Source organism: Centruroides vittatus, unplaced genomic scaffold (assembly GCF_030686945.1).
Source record: "Centruroides vittatus isolate TY-2023 unplaced genomic scaffold, ASM3068694v2 scaffold_1015, whole genome shotgun sequence".
Lineage (NCBI taxonomy): Eukaryota > Metazoa > Arthropoda > Arachnida > Scorpiones > Buthidae > Centruroides > Centruroides vittatus.
Window position 1 is genome coordinate 582,120 of NW_027122666.1, and position 14,508 is coordinate 596,627.

Sequence of the window (14,508 nt, forward strand, 5' to 3'; positions counted from 1 at the left end):
TCAAGCGTATAGAAGGATGACGAGTCTTATTTACACGATTGTAGGTAACCCTCGGCTCTTTATTTATTATTATTTTTTTTTATAGATTTTAAACTTAATTAAATTATAAATTATTTTATGGCAAGAAATGTTTCTATGCTGCTTATGTATAATCTATTATGAATAGCTTTCGAATACGCAACTAATTTTTAAGGCTTGTTCATTTATAAACATAAAAATCTACTAGAAAGCTAAATTTTTTAATATTGTTTTAAATTCTTAACCAAATTTTAACACGAATACAAGTTAAAGAATTAAAAATATAAAATTATCACAGTTATATACTTTATAACGCGAAATCCGCATTGTTAGGTACAGGATACACTACTTATCGCTTATAAAGCAAATACATCCTTTAATCATTTATGTGGGATAATGAAAAACAAATCTATTTTACGATTTCCGAAAGTGTCACTGAATACGAACTAACTAATAAATAGTGATTCAGATAAAGAAAATGCTAAGGTAAGGAATGTGACTCACTGCATAATCATTTTACTGGTTACAATATGGCGCAGGCAGCCATATTGTAACTAATGTACCAGTGTACAGTATTACAAGAGCACACATTTAAGATCATTAATTAATGACCATTAATGACATGAAAATTTCTAAATTATCAATAATTTTTTTTCGTTACATCACACAAATAAACTCTAATTAAAATTTTGTCATCGTTAATTACTTAATAGAGTTATTTTTGTTATCCCAATTGTTTAACGTCACCATCGAGTTTTGGAATTAATAGCCGCTTAAAATTTAAATTATTTAATTAAAGTTATGTAAATATAATAAAGCGTCTGCTACAAAGAAATTTTTATTCTGTTTGTCGTAAGAGATAATTGTGTTTACTCTACGGAAATTAAATATTGTTTTTCGCTTGTTTTAAATTAGGTAAGTGGGATTCTTGCCATCAACCGATGTTTCGTTTAATTAAACAATAATTTATTTATCTTTAACAGAAAGGACTTTGAAATCTTTAAAATAGAATTGCAATATAACCCGAACGGATTTAATGACAAATCAATATTTAGATTAGAATTAACTTTATATTTAAAAGAAAACAATGTGACGAACTCCAGATCCTTATTTAATCACTAACACATTGTTCAGCTTATCTTGACAAGCTCTTATCTTGTTAACAGAAATTCTATCGAAACTAAAGCGATAAAGCAATAAAAAACTTTGCACTTCTCAATTTTTGTTTGCTAATTGCATTTTTTAAATGCCTGCTTCAGTCCGAATTTCTCAAGTTCGTTACGCGCGAAACAGAAGAACAATAGACGACAAAACACGTGGTTGCTCGTCACGTGTTACTACCTACAGTTTCGAAACTTTATAATTATACAGTAGACTATCAATAAAATAATTATTGCATTTAAATTAATAATAAGTAGATTAGATATTCAGAATTTTAATAAATGTCGTTCGATGTGTCAAGGTTTGCTTTCGCTGAACAGGATGAGGAAGCCGACGTGTATGACGACGATCATGTCGTGCAATCAAACTGCATTGCAGCTACACTGCTGATAATGACTTATAAAAGTGAGTTACTGTTAGTCTAGTATTCACTCATTCCTCAACCCACAACGGTAAAGTACAGTACAAGCTAATTAATTTAATTAATTTTCCACTTATAAGTCTACTTTAATCGTTTCTTTATGTGTTTATGAAAATGTTTATTAATTCGGGTTGTGTATATTTATTAAATTAATAAGGACCCGTGTATAATTGTATAATCGATTTTTGGTAAGGTCGTTGACCACGACGCATTCACCATCTCTTAATTTGATTTTTAGAAATTTAATTATTCTCCGACAAACAATAAAAACCCCACACGCAGCTGCAGATAGACGCATAAACAGTGCATTCTCTGCAAAGAATTCTTCTCTTTGCTAACTGTTGACGCTTTGCCTCCATCGGCGATCGATATTGATCCTATATTGGGAGTTGGATGATTTTCTTCATCGGAGTGAGTAGACATTTTAAAATTCGTAGCAGCTGCTGACATCTCTTAATGTTGTCTCGCAACTAAAACTTTAATATACAACTACGGGATTATTCACGTTTCGATAATTTATTGCCTAAATCACTTTGACTTCTTATTAAATCGATATTATAGAAATTTCTATCTAATTTTGTCTTTATCTGTATTCATTAACTTAAAATTAAAAATTTCTAAAAGATTAATTCAATATCTGGACGATAAAATTATCGTTTTGTGTAACGATCGCCCTCTTAAGTTATAGTAATAACAATTTTACTAACTGGAATATTCAGGATAATTGCATAAGTGGGATTAAGACAGGTCGGATATAGTATTATATCATAATGTGATAGCCTATCCTCTCTTATAAGACGTACCTTATAGGATACTTTAATCGTAAACGTCCTATAAACATTGCACTGAATATTTCAAGTAGTAGACGATAATTATATAATTTTTGCGATGATGATGAAACCGTAGACGATGTATTTCAATCCTCTCAAGATGTTTTTTGTCTGCTTGTTAATTTACTGATCTTTTGTCTGATTGTGTGCAAGTCTTTCGAGCGAGAAATTAATTGGAAGTTCCATTTTTATTTTTTTATAAATTAATTAACATTTTTGCAGATAATTTAGTTTGCTAAGAACACAGCGCAATTAGTTTTTACTTATTGAAAATACTAAAAATACATAGCATTAGAATTAAAACAATTACAGCATTCCTGTTTGTAATAAATAAATGATAATTTTTTTAAACTATACAAATATGACTTATGTTTTAATATATGTTCTGAAATATAAAAATTTATAGGCTAAATTATAATCTATATACTACATTTAGGAGTCTTGTAAACTAATGCTGTTTTAATTAATTTTATAGCAATTGCTTGATTAGTATTTCCATCAAAATTTTAATTAATCTAATAGAGAAATCATTTCAGTTAATATTTCCATAATTTAATTATTAATCTTCATTTACACATAAATGTTACTTTCTCATCCTTCTTATCTTTATTTATAAAATAAGAACTTTAGGAAAATTAAGAAATGTATTTAATTTACATAACAGCATTTCTCAATATTATATTTTATGACTTGGATGTTATGTAGATTTTATGTGAAGATAAAACTATAAAAATATTTATTTAAGATTCAATGTGAATTATATATTCTCATATGCTGTATGAAGTATTATTTATGGAAATAAGTTTTAGCGTGTTTTCGGTCAGACTGACAGACATATCATATTTCAGATTTAAAAAAAAAAGATTAAAGGAAGTTTTATATAGGAAGTCCTTATAAAATTTATAGTTATTATTAAAATACAACTATAAACAACATAAATTTATTAATTTTATTAATTATAAATATAAGGCGAGATTCGAAAGATCCATTGAATATCACCTCCCATTGATAGAAGAAAATAATGTATATTTATTTTTATAATTTTTTATTCTGATTATGCTTTTAGCATTATAATACGGTTGGCTGATTAATAAAATGATAATATTAGAGCCTATGTATATTTATTATATAATTATATTAACAAAGAAACTCACTTTAAAATGTAATTCACAAGAATGATCGTAAGTTTCTCACTCAACAGATTTAATTGAAATAAAGTTTTGGATTATAACCAGCGCCATTATAAACCGAATTAGATCCAAAGAATGCTCTAAATTAGTTTTAATTTAATCTATAATTTCACATTCTACTATAATAATTAATTCTTTTATTTATTTATTTTATTTTAAATGTATAATCCATTATGACGAATTGTTTCTTTTGTGTTAACATTTCCTTAGTTAACGAGTGTTAATCCCTATCAATATCATTTAAATTAAGTTGAAGATAAAAAATTTTAATATATAATTTTAATTTTGTGTAATTTTCAATCTTACTAAAAAAGATTAAATTGTAAAATAAGCATTTTTAAAATCAGGAAGTTGTGTTTTCCGTTTACGCTCTTGCTTCCTTAATAGATCATTTTTCATTATTGTTATTTTTAGATGAGATATTTTTGTTAAAAATTAAATTTAAATTAAAAAAAATAATAAATTTTTAATGGTATAATCTAACAAATATTTATTTCGAATTTATAACAACAATAGTATATTTTTAATGAAGTAGAAACAGAGTGAAGCCTATCCTTTCATTGTTTGAGATCGATTTATTATTTATGTATTAAACTTATTTTTAGTCTTTTGTATAAATTTTGATTGCGAATTTATTAAAAGTAGACCTAAACGTTTTAAATATGTTTTTTAGGTGTTAATTACGAGATAAAATGGCCGAAAAGAGAGTTATTGTCACTAAAACTGTGGAGCGCGTGTCTTCGGATCAACCTATGGGACAGGTGATTTTTATTTTTAAAGACGTAAATGATTTATGTAGAATATCGCAGACTTTAGTTGAAATGCTATCTTTTAATTTATTATAATACTCGAGTCGTGGAGAAGAAATGTCGCTACAAAAGTAATTATTATTAATATATCAATGTTCCAATTATAGAGGCGAATTGTGAAGACCATAACGACTAAAACTTCAGGAGGAGGAAGCGATCTGACTCAAGATTTGCTCTCTAAATTTGGAGATTTTGATATATCGGAAAAGAAGACTTCTCCCGTTCGTACGTTCCACTACGTGACAAAAGAGGGAACCGTTACCAAAACAGTAAGCAGTTCCGATTCGGTGGATGTTCCTACAGTAACTCGAACCATAACTCGAAGTCTCCAGAGCCGTCCTGTGAAAACAGTTCTAACTGAATCGAGTCCTGTTCGAGTACAGAAAACAGAACCCGTTTCCAATATGACTTCCGTAGAGTCTTCGGGAGATTTCGCCCAGAATTGCCTCCAGTGGCACAACCACTACAGAACCATTCACGGAGTTCCACCTTTAAAATTATCAAAGGAAGTGAGTACATTTTTTATAGTCTCTATGAATTATATATCAAAATCTGAAACTAGTTTTTAGCATATTGCGACAATCGATTCGGGCCTTGGAATTATCTGGGCGATCGATTTTCGCACTCGATTCCAAATCTGCAACATCTACATCACTCGAGATGGATTCGAATTAGTCTACGCGAATTATTCTGATAGATTTTTAATTGCCTGCTGCAATTTTTAAAAGCAGTTTTAAGATTAAAATAAAGGTTTGTTGTGAGACTTCAGTAAATAAATTTTCAGTTCCTGGCGTTACACGATATTGTTAACACCGAAATATTATTATACTTGTTTAGTAAACACGTACAAGGTTATCAAAATTGTTAGCGGGATTAATTCTAAGACTGGTTTCGTGCCAAATAAAAGTTTTTGTAATTTTTACGTTCGACGAATCATTATCGAGAAAATAGCATTTTAAAGTGTAGCGACGGCGCGTCCTGTTTACTCTAATTTATGATAATCTATTTATGATAATCTATATACTAATATTTATGTCTGTGTGATCAGGAAGGAAAGCGCAGTTCAGGAAGAGAATTAACTCATACTGGCAATTGTTAAAAGGAACTGAAAAAAAAAAATTAGAAATTGGAATTATCTCAATAGTTTTTAAAGCTGGAGCTTAGTTAAATCTATTCACTTTACCAGTAAATACAGTTCAATACACCACGGACTCTACATATTTTGGGATAATTCTATAATCTATGCAAATGTCAGATTAATCATAACTGATAACGTTATCAAATACGTTTGGTTTCGTTTTTAATTTGTGCGAATTTAGTAGATTTATTTATTTAGTTACCTAATCTAAAACGGTAACACAATTTTTATAGATGATTTGTCCAGGATAGGTTGAACCACTTCCGTTGCTATCAGGCTGTTCTTGTTGGCTTGATGGGCATGAGAAATAAAGATCCTCGTAGAGCGAAGACCGAGGTAGTAAAGGCGTCAGCCTACTGCTCTGGGGATCAGGGATCGAATACGGGCAATACGATAACTCCAGGAATTTTTCGCGGGTGGTCTGCCTGATTTCAAAGGCTCTTAGTGCCTACAATCTGGAGAGAAATAAAAATGAAAAAAAGTACTCCAGAGTGGAGAGTAAAAGAAAAAAAAAACCCTCTCGTTTCCTAGTTGGTCTAACTTGATGTTTAATTATAAAACGCTCTGCAGTTTGCTTCAAAAGCAAAATATCTATATAATTAGATAATTGTTAATTTCATTTTATTAGTTTATACATTAGCATTTAATATCACGAGTCCACTAGTGGCCGAATGGATAGAACCAATAAACAATGGTAATTGGTCGTGGTTTCGCGTCTCGCCGATGAACTAGTACTTGGAGTTTTACGTGTTTTCTTCACGTTTGAATCACCTAACAAGGGGAGCCAGTTTCCCATAGAATGCCTCCCTGGAAGCATCACTTCCTTGACAGATCGCCCATGTGTCGCGTTGCCGTATACAAATAGGAGAAAAAGGGCAAGTTAATGCCGTGCCCCTAAGAGAAAACTAAACTAAAATAACGCACTCAAATTTACACCAACACCAAAACTTTATTAATAAAATAAAAGTTTAAAGTGTACTGTACAAATTGGCGTTATTAATCTTACATTAATTAGAAGTTTATTTTAAAATTTTTTATTATTTCTAATGCCATCCATCAATCGGAAATATCCGACGATGTTTGGTATTACCGCTCAATGGTTGGACATTGGCCACTCATAATTTCACTTGAAGATTCACGTAGAAAATAATCACATTTTATAATTATTTGGAGTGCAGATTTTCATTTTTGTCTTCAGATTTTCGCTTTCTAACGTCACTCGTTTGTGATTTCCTTGGAATAAACTTAACTGTTAGAATTTGTGAATGTTTTGTTTTTTATTGCCTACTCAATTTTCTCCATTTAGTAGGCCTATTGTTTGAAATGAAAGAAACGGGTGAAATATATGACCTAACCAACCATAATTACAACCAGCGCCTTTACGCTGGTTGTTGTAATTAGCTTACGTGAACATCATTACTCTTCATTGTCATATTAGATCCTGATGCTTTTTTGTTGGCCTAACAGCATACTATAAATCAAACAAAAAGCAGGGATGGGAAGCTAAATATGTGTAGTTTATATACATTGTTTTAATCATAATCCGCCGAGCGTCATTACCCAACTTTTCCCTATTTAAATATCGATTGTTTTATTGTTTAACTTTTATGTGCTTGTCTTATATACGTTACTTTATATTTATTTCTCTGTATCTATTATATTTTGCGTAATAATTACGAGAAGTGATTTTATAGTGAGTTGTATCCAAGTACTGTACTATAATTGGTTAGTAATTTGCTAGAACTAGCGATTAAAATATGTTTAAAGCTGATCATTTTGTATGGTTGATTTGATGATGAAACGGGAAAATCCCATAAAAACAATGTCTGTATTAGGGATTGCAATTGCTGGATCCCTCATGCAGCAGTCCAACTGGATCCAGCGCATTCTTCGGCCTGCTGGGTACAGAGCTGCGGATCCGCAAATACTCAATTAACTTTCTAAATAATGGCGCAAAAGTCTACGTTGTCGCCGTTGCCGCTTTGCTACGTGCACTATCACTCGGCGGCCAGAGCGACGTTGCCGTTCAGTGCGGCACGCGCGACACCCCCCTCTGTACATCGCATCGCCCGCCCTTTTGCCTCTGCTGATCTAATTGCCAGTTGACTTTGCGCTCTCGCTAAATAAAGTGTCTTCGCGCTAAATAAAATAAGTGGCTTTTCTCCTAGTTCTGGTGCATAATTCTAATTTACGGTCGGTTGTGACGTCAATGAATCACGTGACGGAACGATTTATGATTGTTTGATGACCCTGAAATCAACTAACGTAGAGGCAGAAAGGGCCTTCTCCGCAGCGGGATATATATGCAGTTCATTAAGAAGTAGGTTGAGAGACAACACCATCAATACCAGTTGTTTCTTGAGATCCTACTTCCAGAAAAGTAAAAAAAAAAAAAATAACAGAAGTGATTGATTTAATTTTATTTAATCCTTTAAAATACTTTATTCAAGACAAGACTAATATTTTATAATTTCTACTCTAATTCTATTAAATAAGACTTTTTAACTTTTATTCTATAAGTGGTTAGTGGGCTAGGCTAGGCGATTTTATTGTGAAAATTAGTGAGAAACTGAGGCTACCTAGTTAGTTAAATAGTTAATTGAATTAATGATCAGTATCAGTATCTTAGATATCAGTATCTTAGATATATGATGATATGAATGTATGTGAGTCATGATTGTGATAATAATAACTAACTACTAGACTACTACTAATTACTTATTCACTACTTTACACGAATAATTAAATTAGTTATAAATAACTACAGACTGATATGTAGAGCCTATATAAGAAAACTTGTAAGACTGATAGCCACTTAGCCACTGATTATCTGTCCTTACATTATTATAATATATTAATATAAATTAATTAGTAGAATTACATTTGCTATTATTTGACTTAAAGATTACATTATAATTATAATTTAACTAAACATTCAAAGTTAATTAACTCTATCTCAAGTGTTAAACCGAACCAAAGTTAAGTTTACTAGCTAAATGTGTAAGAAGTTTTACTGATTTATAGTGACCAGTCTAAATAATAAAACATTTATTTTAAATACTTAAGAAACTTTTATTTCTTTAAAAAAACATAAATTGCTGGATAGATAGATAGATAACACTTTATTGCACCAAAAATACATCTGCGCTGGATCCGCGCTGGATCCAGCTGGAATGATGTTGGTCCAGCAAAAATCCAGCTGGATTGATAACATTGCTGGATTGCAATCCCTAGTCGGTATGTGTTAATAGTTTCCTCAAATTAGGATATTTCCTATTGTATTTTGACACAGGAAATTTCTCTTTAGCCATCATCCTATTTTCGGTTATTTAGTTTTTTGTTTATTGGTTGGAATTTTATAAAATTTCGTCGTATGAGACGTCATGCCCCACGAATCGAAAATATGATTTTAAAATAAATAAAAGCTAGTAACTAATTAGGCCCAATAATACTTTGCTTCATTAATACCTTCCAAATAATATTACAATAGAGTATAATTTAGACGAATTAATGTCCAATATTAGGATTGCATCAGAATTTTAGAAAATCTTAATCGAAACCAAAGTATTTAGATTTTATATTTTTAATTTTGTTTTAATGGATGCTAGAAAGAAATTCTATAAATTGTTTATACTTGTACATATCGAAATAATCTTTTTTTTTTTTTTACTTAAAAGATAACGCACAGCATTTCGTATAGGATTTAATTCTTATAACACAAATGCATGTAGCACACATTTTTTTTTAAGGATCGTAGGAACTGGGTATTGAAATCTAAGAAACTTTATACATAAATTTTCGGAAAGTAGGCTAAAGCTTGTGTCTTCAGAAAAAAATCCAAACTTTATATACAAAAATAATTATTAAGTCAAATGTGTGTAGGAAATGAAGTTATGTTGAGCATATAAATTTTGCTTTGTTCGACTCCTTCAAAGAAAAGTGTGTCAGCGCAACGCCGGATTAAGCCTCTAGCGGGCCCTAGACAAAATTTAAATTGGGGCCCCATTTAAATAAGTTGCATCTAAACAAATCTTATATAATGTGACATTAGCGTAGCTAGCATGGGTGACACCCGGTGCGGATATCGTGGTGTCACCCATAACTTTTTAACTCTTTTATAAAACACTATTGAATTGTAATATCTTCGCACTCGAGCAACTTGAACGCTATATCGAATATGCGATGTCGCGACGTATAAGTGTCAGTGGCGTGCCGTGACATTTGATGATAGGGAAGATGTGTTTCTGTAAGAAGCCGACTTACAGGGGCAATCAATTAATTGCGCGTCAGGGCCCGTTCGTATTCGTTTGTTCGATAAGCCAGTAAAAACCGTATACTTCTTTAAATGTATTTTTAATAGATTATCTGACGTACTTAATAAATAAGAAAGTTCAATATAATTACCTCTGTTATTAGATTCAATAAATTCCCTACGCCCTCTAAATGCCAATTCTCGCTTTGAGAAAAAACATATAACTTCTATTAATTTAGATATATCTATTAATCGTAATTATCTTGTTATAATTTTCAATATTTATTTTATATTGTCTACCAATGTTAAATTCTATTCCGCTTTGATTTCCAAATTGCTTCAATTTTACGAAAGAATCGTCATTCGTCATAAATTTTATCGTCAAAATGTCGAAATTTTTTGTTGACGTATTTATATTTAATTTAGGCATTGGTCTTTCTCTTTTAATAATGTTTTCTTTTTCATTATATGGTCTTGAACCAAAACTTTTTCAAAATAAATTTTTGAATCACTAGCCACGATATAAGGGCTAAAATTAAAATTATCAGAAAAACTTACTTGGTAAAACAAAATGTGTGATGAATATACATGCCTAGTACAAAAAATTCTTCAATTGTATGAATATACTTTTAATGAAACTTATAATTAAATATAACTTTGTGAAGAAACGTACATAAAAATAACAAAATATTCTTTACTTTTTAAATCTTAAAACAATCCACTTACAAGTTAGTGAAATAGCTCCCTACGAGTGGCTAATGAATGGAATCAGAGACGGTCCAGGTAGGTGTGTGCGTGACAAATCCCGAGGGTGCCGATACCGGTCAATGTCAAATGCCTCTTTTGTCGCGTCACTAGTATTATATCAAAGGACGCGACGGGTTGTTGTAGATTTTAAACGTTTCTCACCATAGCTGTAAAAATCTAAATATGTTAAACTTAACAGATTGTCCGTCGTTCGTTTTCTAACTAATTCGTTTTAGGACCGAGTGTTCACGGAAATTTCCAAAATTTACAACTTTTCGGTCACTCTCATTGAACTGGAGAAATTTCTGTCTTTATTACATCTAATATTACGAAGAGATCAGACCCCACCGTACTCGGCAAGAGATTGGTTCGGTTAAGCTTCTGTTTAAGTAAAATTTCGGCTCTTTCATCAGGGTTTTATTTATGTTTCCAATTCCCTAATCGCTTAATTATTTAACTACTACTTAAGTAGAAATAAGTCGAAACCAGTTACTTTGTACCTGAATATCTGTAGTCTTGGGAAAACAGTGGAAAGACAAATTTTTATGACAACGGATATATAAATCGTAAATTTAAGGAAAATAAATTCTAGAGCTTTTTTTGTACCATTGTACGTCTCATTCATTAAATTTGGTTGTAAATGATGCTGCCAAAGTAACGGTTAATTTTTAACACTGTACTAGAATTGTACACGTTTTTTCTGCATCCCCTTACAGATGGGACATACTAAATCGTAATATCACCGGTTTAACATTGAAATCCGTAAGTAATATTAGATGGGAGAGCGGAATAAACGCGGAATAAATATATCAAACATTTTAATGGATTTTTTTTTTTTAAACTCCTGTCAACTATACAGAACTATCATAAAAACATGCCAGTAAACTCCGATCGGTTGGGTTAAGTTATAAATCTAGTCTAGGGTGAGCAACCGTTTTTATAACATGGGCCAGAATAAATTTTACGTTTTTCTCCGCGGGCCGTAGTAGTTAATTGACGCCTTCTTGTGACTTGTAATTTTTTTAGTCTGCAAATATGAAATAAATAAATAAAAAGTTAATTACTACATTTATTTCTCTTATCGTTTTCGAAAATTACAAAGAATTGGAAAAATAACTTAACTATTAATAGTTATTTTTCCAATTTAATAATCTATTAAAGATCTCGCGGGCCGGATAGAAACTTTTCGCCGAGCCGTAGCTGGCCCGCGGGCCGGGGGTTGCTCGCCGTTGATCTAGTCTGCTCATGATTCACATAATCGGGCGAGGGTGGCCGAATATCTAGCAGGTGGCTAACAGCCCACAACCGCTCCGGGATATAAAGTCGGACTCTTTACGCGTGTGTCGCTTCTACCAGCTAAACCGGGTGAGGTTGGTGCACTGTAAACCGCATGTGCTAATGCCTATATAATCTGGCTGATTAGAAACTGACCCGGTTTCGACATTCCTTCCGCCACTGAATTATTCGAATATACAATAGCAATCTTATCGTTTTTTTTTCACATGTAGTATAGAAATATGTAAAAGATACATAATGCAGTTATAATAAAATATTAATTTTAATTAATGCAAAGTATGTTAAAATATGAAAATTTATATTTTATAAAATACAAGGGAAGGTCATTGGAAGGTGGAAGCGGCGCTTCCATCGCTTCCAATGAAGGCACGTCACTGATAAGTGTAGATTTAGAAAATAAATCATAACCATCAGTACTACCACGAGACGCGCCCTAGCAATATTTCTAGATGGCGCGAGAGATCCCGTGGCGTACATTACTTTTGACGCACGGGTGGCTGTTGACCTTTTTTTTCTTTTTTTTTTTAGGTAATGGTGGTTATTCGAGCGGAGCTTAGTAAGAGTTGTTAAATACAGCCTTTTCTGTCCTATCGAATTTCGAAATCGAAGCAGAGAAATCTTCTGCACTTAAGCCGGGCCCCTCCGGATTACGGGCCCTAGACTTTTGTCTACTTTGCCTATTCGATAATCCGGCCTTGTGTCAGCGTCAAGAGTCTGAGTTGGACCATAATGCTATACAAATTTTTTTTACTCTTCTCTCCAAAACATTTATTATTATTAATTTTTCAGATCACTTCCCAATTATAATGAATTTTTCATTTTGCAAATTTTTCCCCATTTCGCTTCATAATTTCCGGTTTTCCCATAACCGAATAACTGATTTATGTAACATAATTTTAATATCATTTCAAGTGTTTGGTATATTAAAATAATTTTTCGGTTAGAAAATTTATATTCGTTTTCATATGCTGTTCCTATGACAGTAGATTCCAAACTGTGAATTTTAATTATTTTTTTAATGAAAAGTTAATATTTTTCATTGTTGTTAATTTGTTTTCTGTAGTTGTTTTGATAATTTATTAAATAATGATATATTTCATTAGCCTGGAGTTTTCTTGCATCTTGAAGTGAAAAATATTTTTTTGTTAAAGATTAAAGAATGTAATTTAAATAATCACATTAATTAATAAATAAATAAAACAATTAAGTGTCAATTGTGTCTTTAACTAAAAGTTAAAGTAATTTAATACAGACATTCAGTATCTTTAATTAAACTAAGAATCCAAAAAAAGGAAAAAAATAATGCAAGAGCTAATTATGTTCTCACTTTTTCAGATATCAAATTAAAAAGGAATTATAATTTTTTCAATTAATGAGTAAAGATTTTGACAAGTTTTCCTCACTGACGTTTAAAATAAGGACATATTCTCATTCACATGGGGGGATGATTAGTTTTAAAGTCTTTCTTTAATATAAATACAGTAGGATATTCATAGCTTTAGCATTATAAATTTTCATTCAGAATCATTGTGTACCTACAATATATTTAATGTAGATATACAATTTTCACCAGGAAAACTTACATTGCTATTATATATTTTACTTTCATAGCATGATGAAAGAAAAATAGCCATTGTTTAGTACATAGTTATAGATTGCATTCCAGAATGACTTAACAATAATGAATACATTTAATAAGTTGTGAAATCTGTAAAGAAATTGCATGCAAATTTCTTTAGATTTCTGAGATACAATTTTTGCTAAAATATACAATTTTGTAGGTAACTAAAAGTTAAACAAATTTACAAAGATATTATTTAATATAAGGAGAGTTGTTGTAAATTTTACTGCTGCAACAAAACTCTCTCCTCATTATATTGCCTTTACCTTTTTATTATTATTTTGAGTCACTAATTGGTTACTGAATTGATTACATAGATTGTCTTTACAAAACAGACTTTATTAATTAACTATATATCTCTTAAAGTAGACTTATGCATTAGTATTTTTCAATTTCTATAGAAAATTGAAATTATGTTGTTTGTAGCTCTGTCGTTATGCAGAAGAGTGGGCCAAGAACATTGCCGCAAGTGAAAACTTTAGACATCGCCCAAATAATAAATATGGTGAGAATATTTATATGGAATGGAGCTCGAATCCAAATAGTCAAGTTTCAGGTAACTGTTTCTATCGAAGTATCATTTTCTTTAAACTTTTTTTTTCTTAACTTGATTATATTTTATTTTCCTTTCAAGGTCAAAAAGCTGTTGACAGTTGGTACAGTGAAATTAAATTTCACCAGTTTGGAAGAGAACCAACCAGTTTGAAGTCAGGTGAGTATCTCTAAGGAAACTTGCCTGCTCTAAAATTTGGGTTTAAACGTACCTAATTAAACATTATTTCAGGGCATTTTACTCAAGTAATTTGGAAGGAATCCAAAGAATTAGGTGTGGCCTATAGTTGCAGTAAAAGTGGGAAGATATTTGTAGTAGCCAATTATAATCCGGCTGGAAATATGCTAGGCAGTTTTAAAAATAATGTACCAAAACCTGCCAATTAAGAATTTCCCGATTAAACAATACATTCCAATATTTCCAATTTAACTATCCCAGATATTCCATTATACACTAGTCATATATATTTTAT

At 31.0% G+C, this 14,508-nt stretch overlaps 1 protein-coding gene across 5 annotated transcripts; it reads left to right on the top strand.

Annotated features, from left to right (window-relative positions):
* Positions 1-14,460, top strand: LOC136986332 (Golgi-associated plant pathogenesis-related protein 1-like). 5 transcript variants are annotated; one of them, XM_067283833.1, is made up of 6 exons: positions 1-44; positions 4,294-4,381; positions 4,537-4,938; positions 13,910-14,039; positions 14,118-14,195; positions 14,268-14,460. In XM_067283833.1, exons 2-6 carry the CDS (start codon positions 4,313-4,315, stop codon positions 14,420-14,422), a joined length of 834 nt encoding a protein of 277 aa, XP_067139934.1. In that variant the 5' UTR covers positions 1-44; positions 4,294-4,312; the 3' UTR covers positions 14,423-14,460. The 5 variants fall into 5 exon arrangements, with proteins under 5 accessions (XP_067139934.1, XP_067139935.1, XP_067139932.1 ...); XM_067283834.1 differs by having other exon boundaries at positions 25-40; XM_067283831.1 differs by lacking the exon at positions 1-44 and adding an exon at positions 1,500-1,631.
* The last annotated feature ends 48 nt before the right edge of the window (positions 14,461-14,508 follow it).

Excerpts from the sequence above, each read along its gene's own strand:
- LOC136986332 (XM_067283833.1), top strand. The coding sequence starts at position 4,313 with ATGGCCGAAAAGAGAGTTATTGTCACTAAAACTGTGGAGCGCGTGTCT. Across the intron at positions 14,040-14,117 it reads TCCAAATAGTCAAGTTTCAG|GTCAAAAAGCTGTTGACAGT; the intron begins GTAACTGTTTCT and ends TTTCCTTTCAAG. Across the intron at positions 14,196-14,267 it reads ACCAACCAGTTTGAAGTCAG|GGCATTTTACTCAAGTAATT; the intron begins GTGAGTATCTCT and ends ACATTATTTCAG.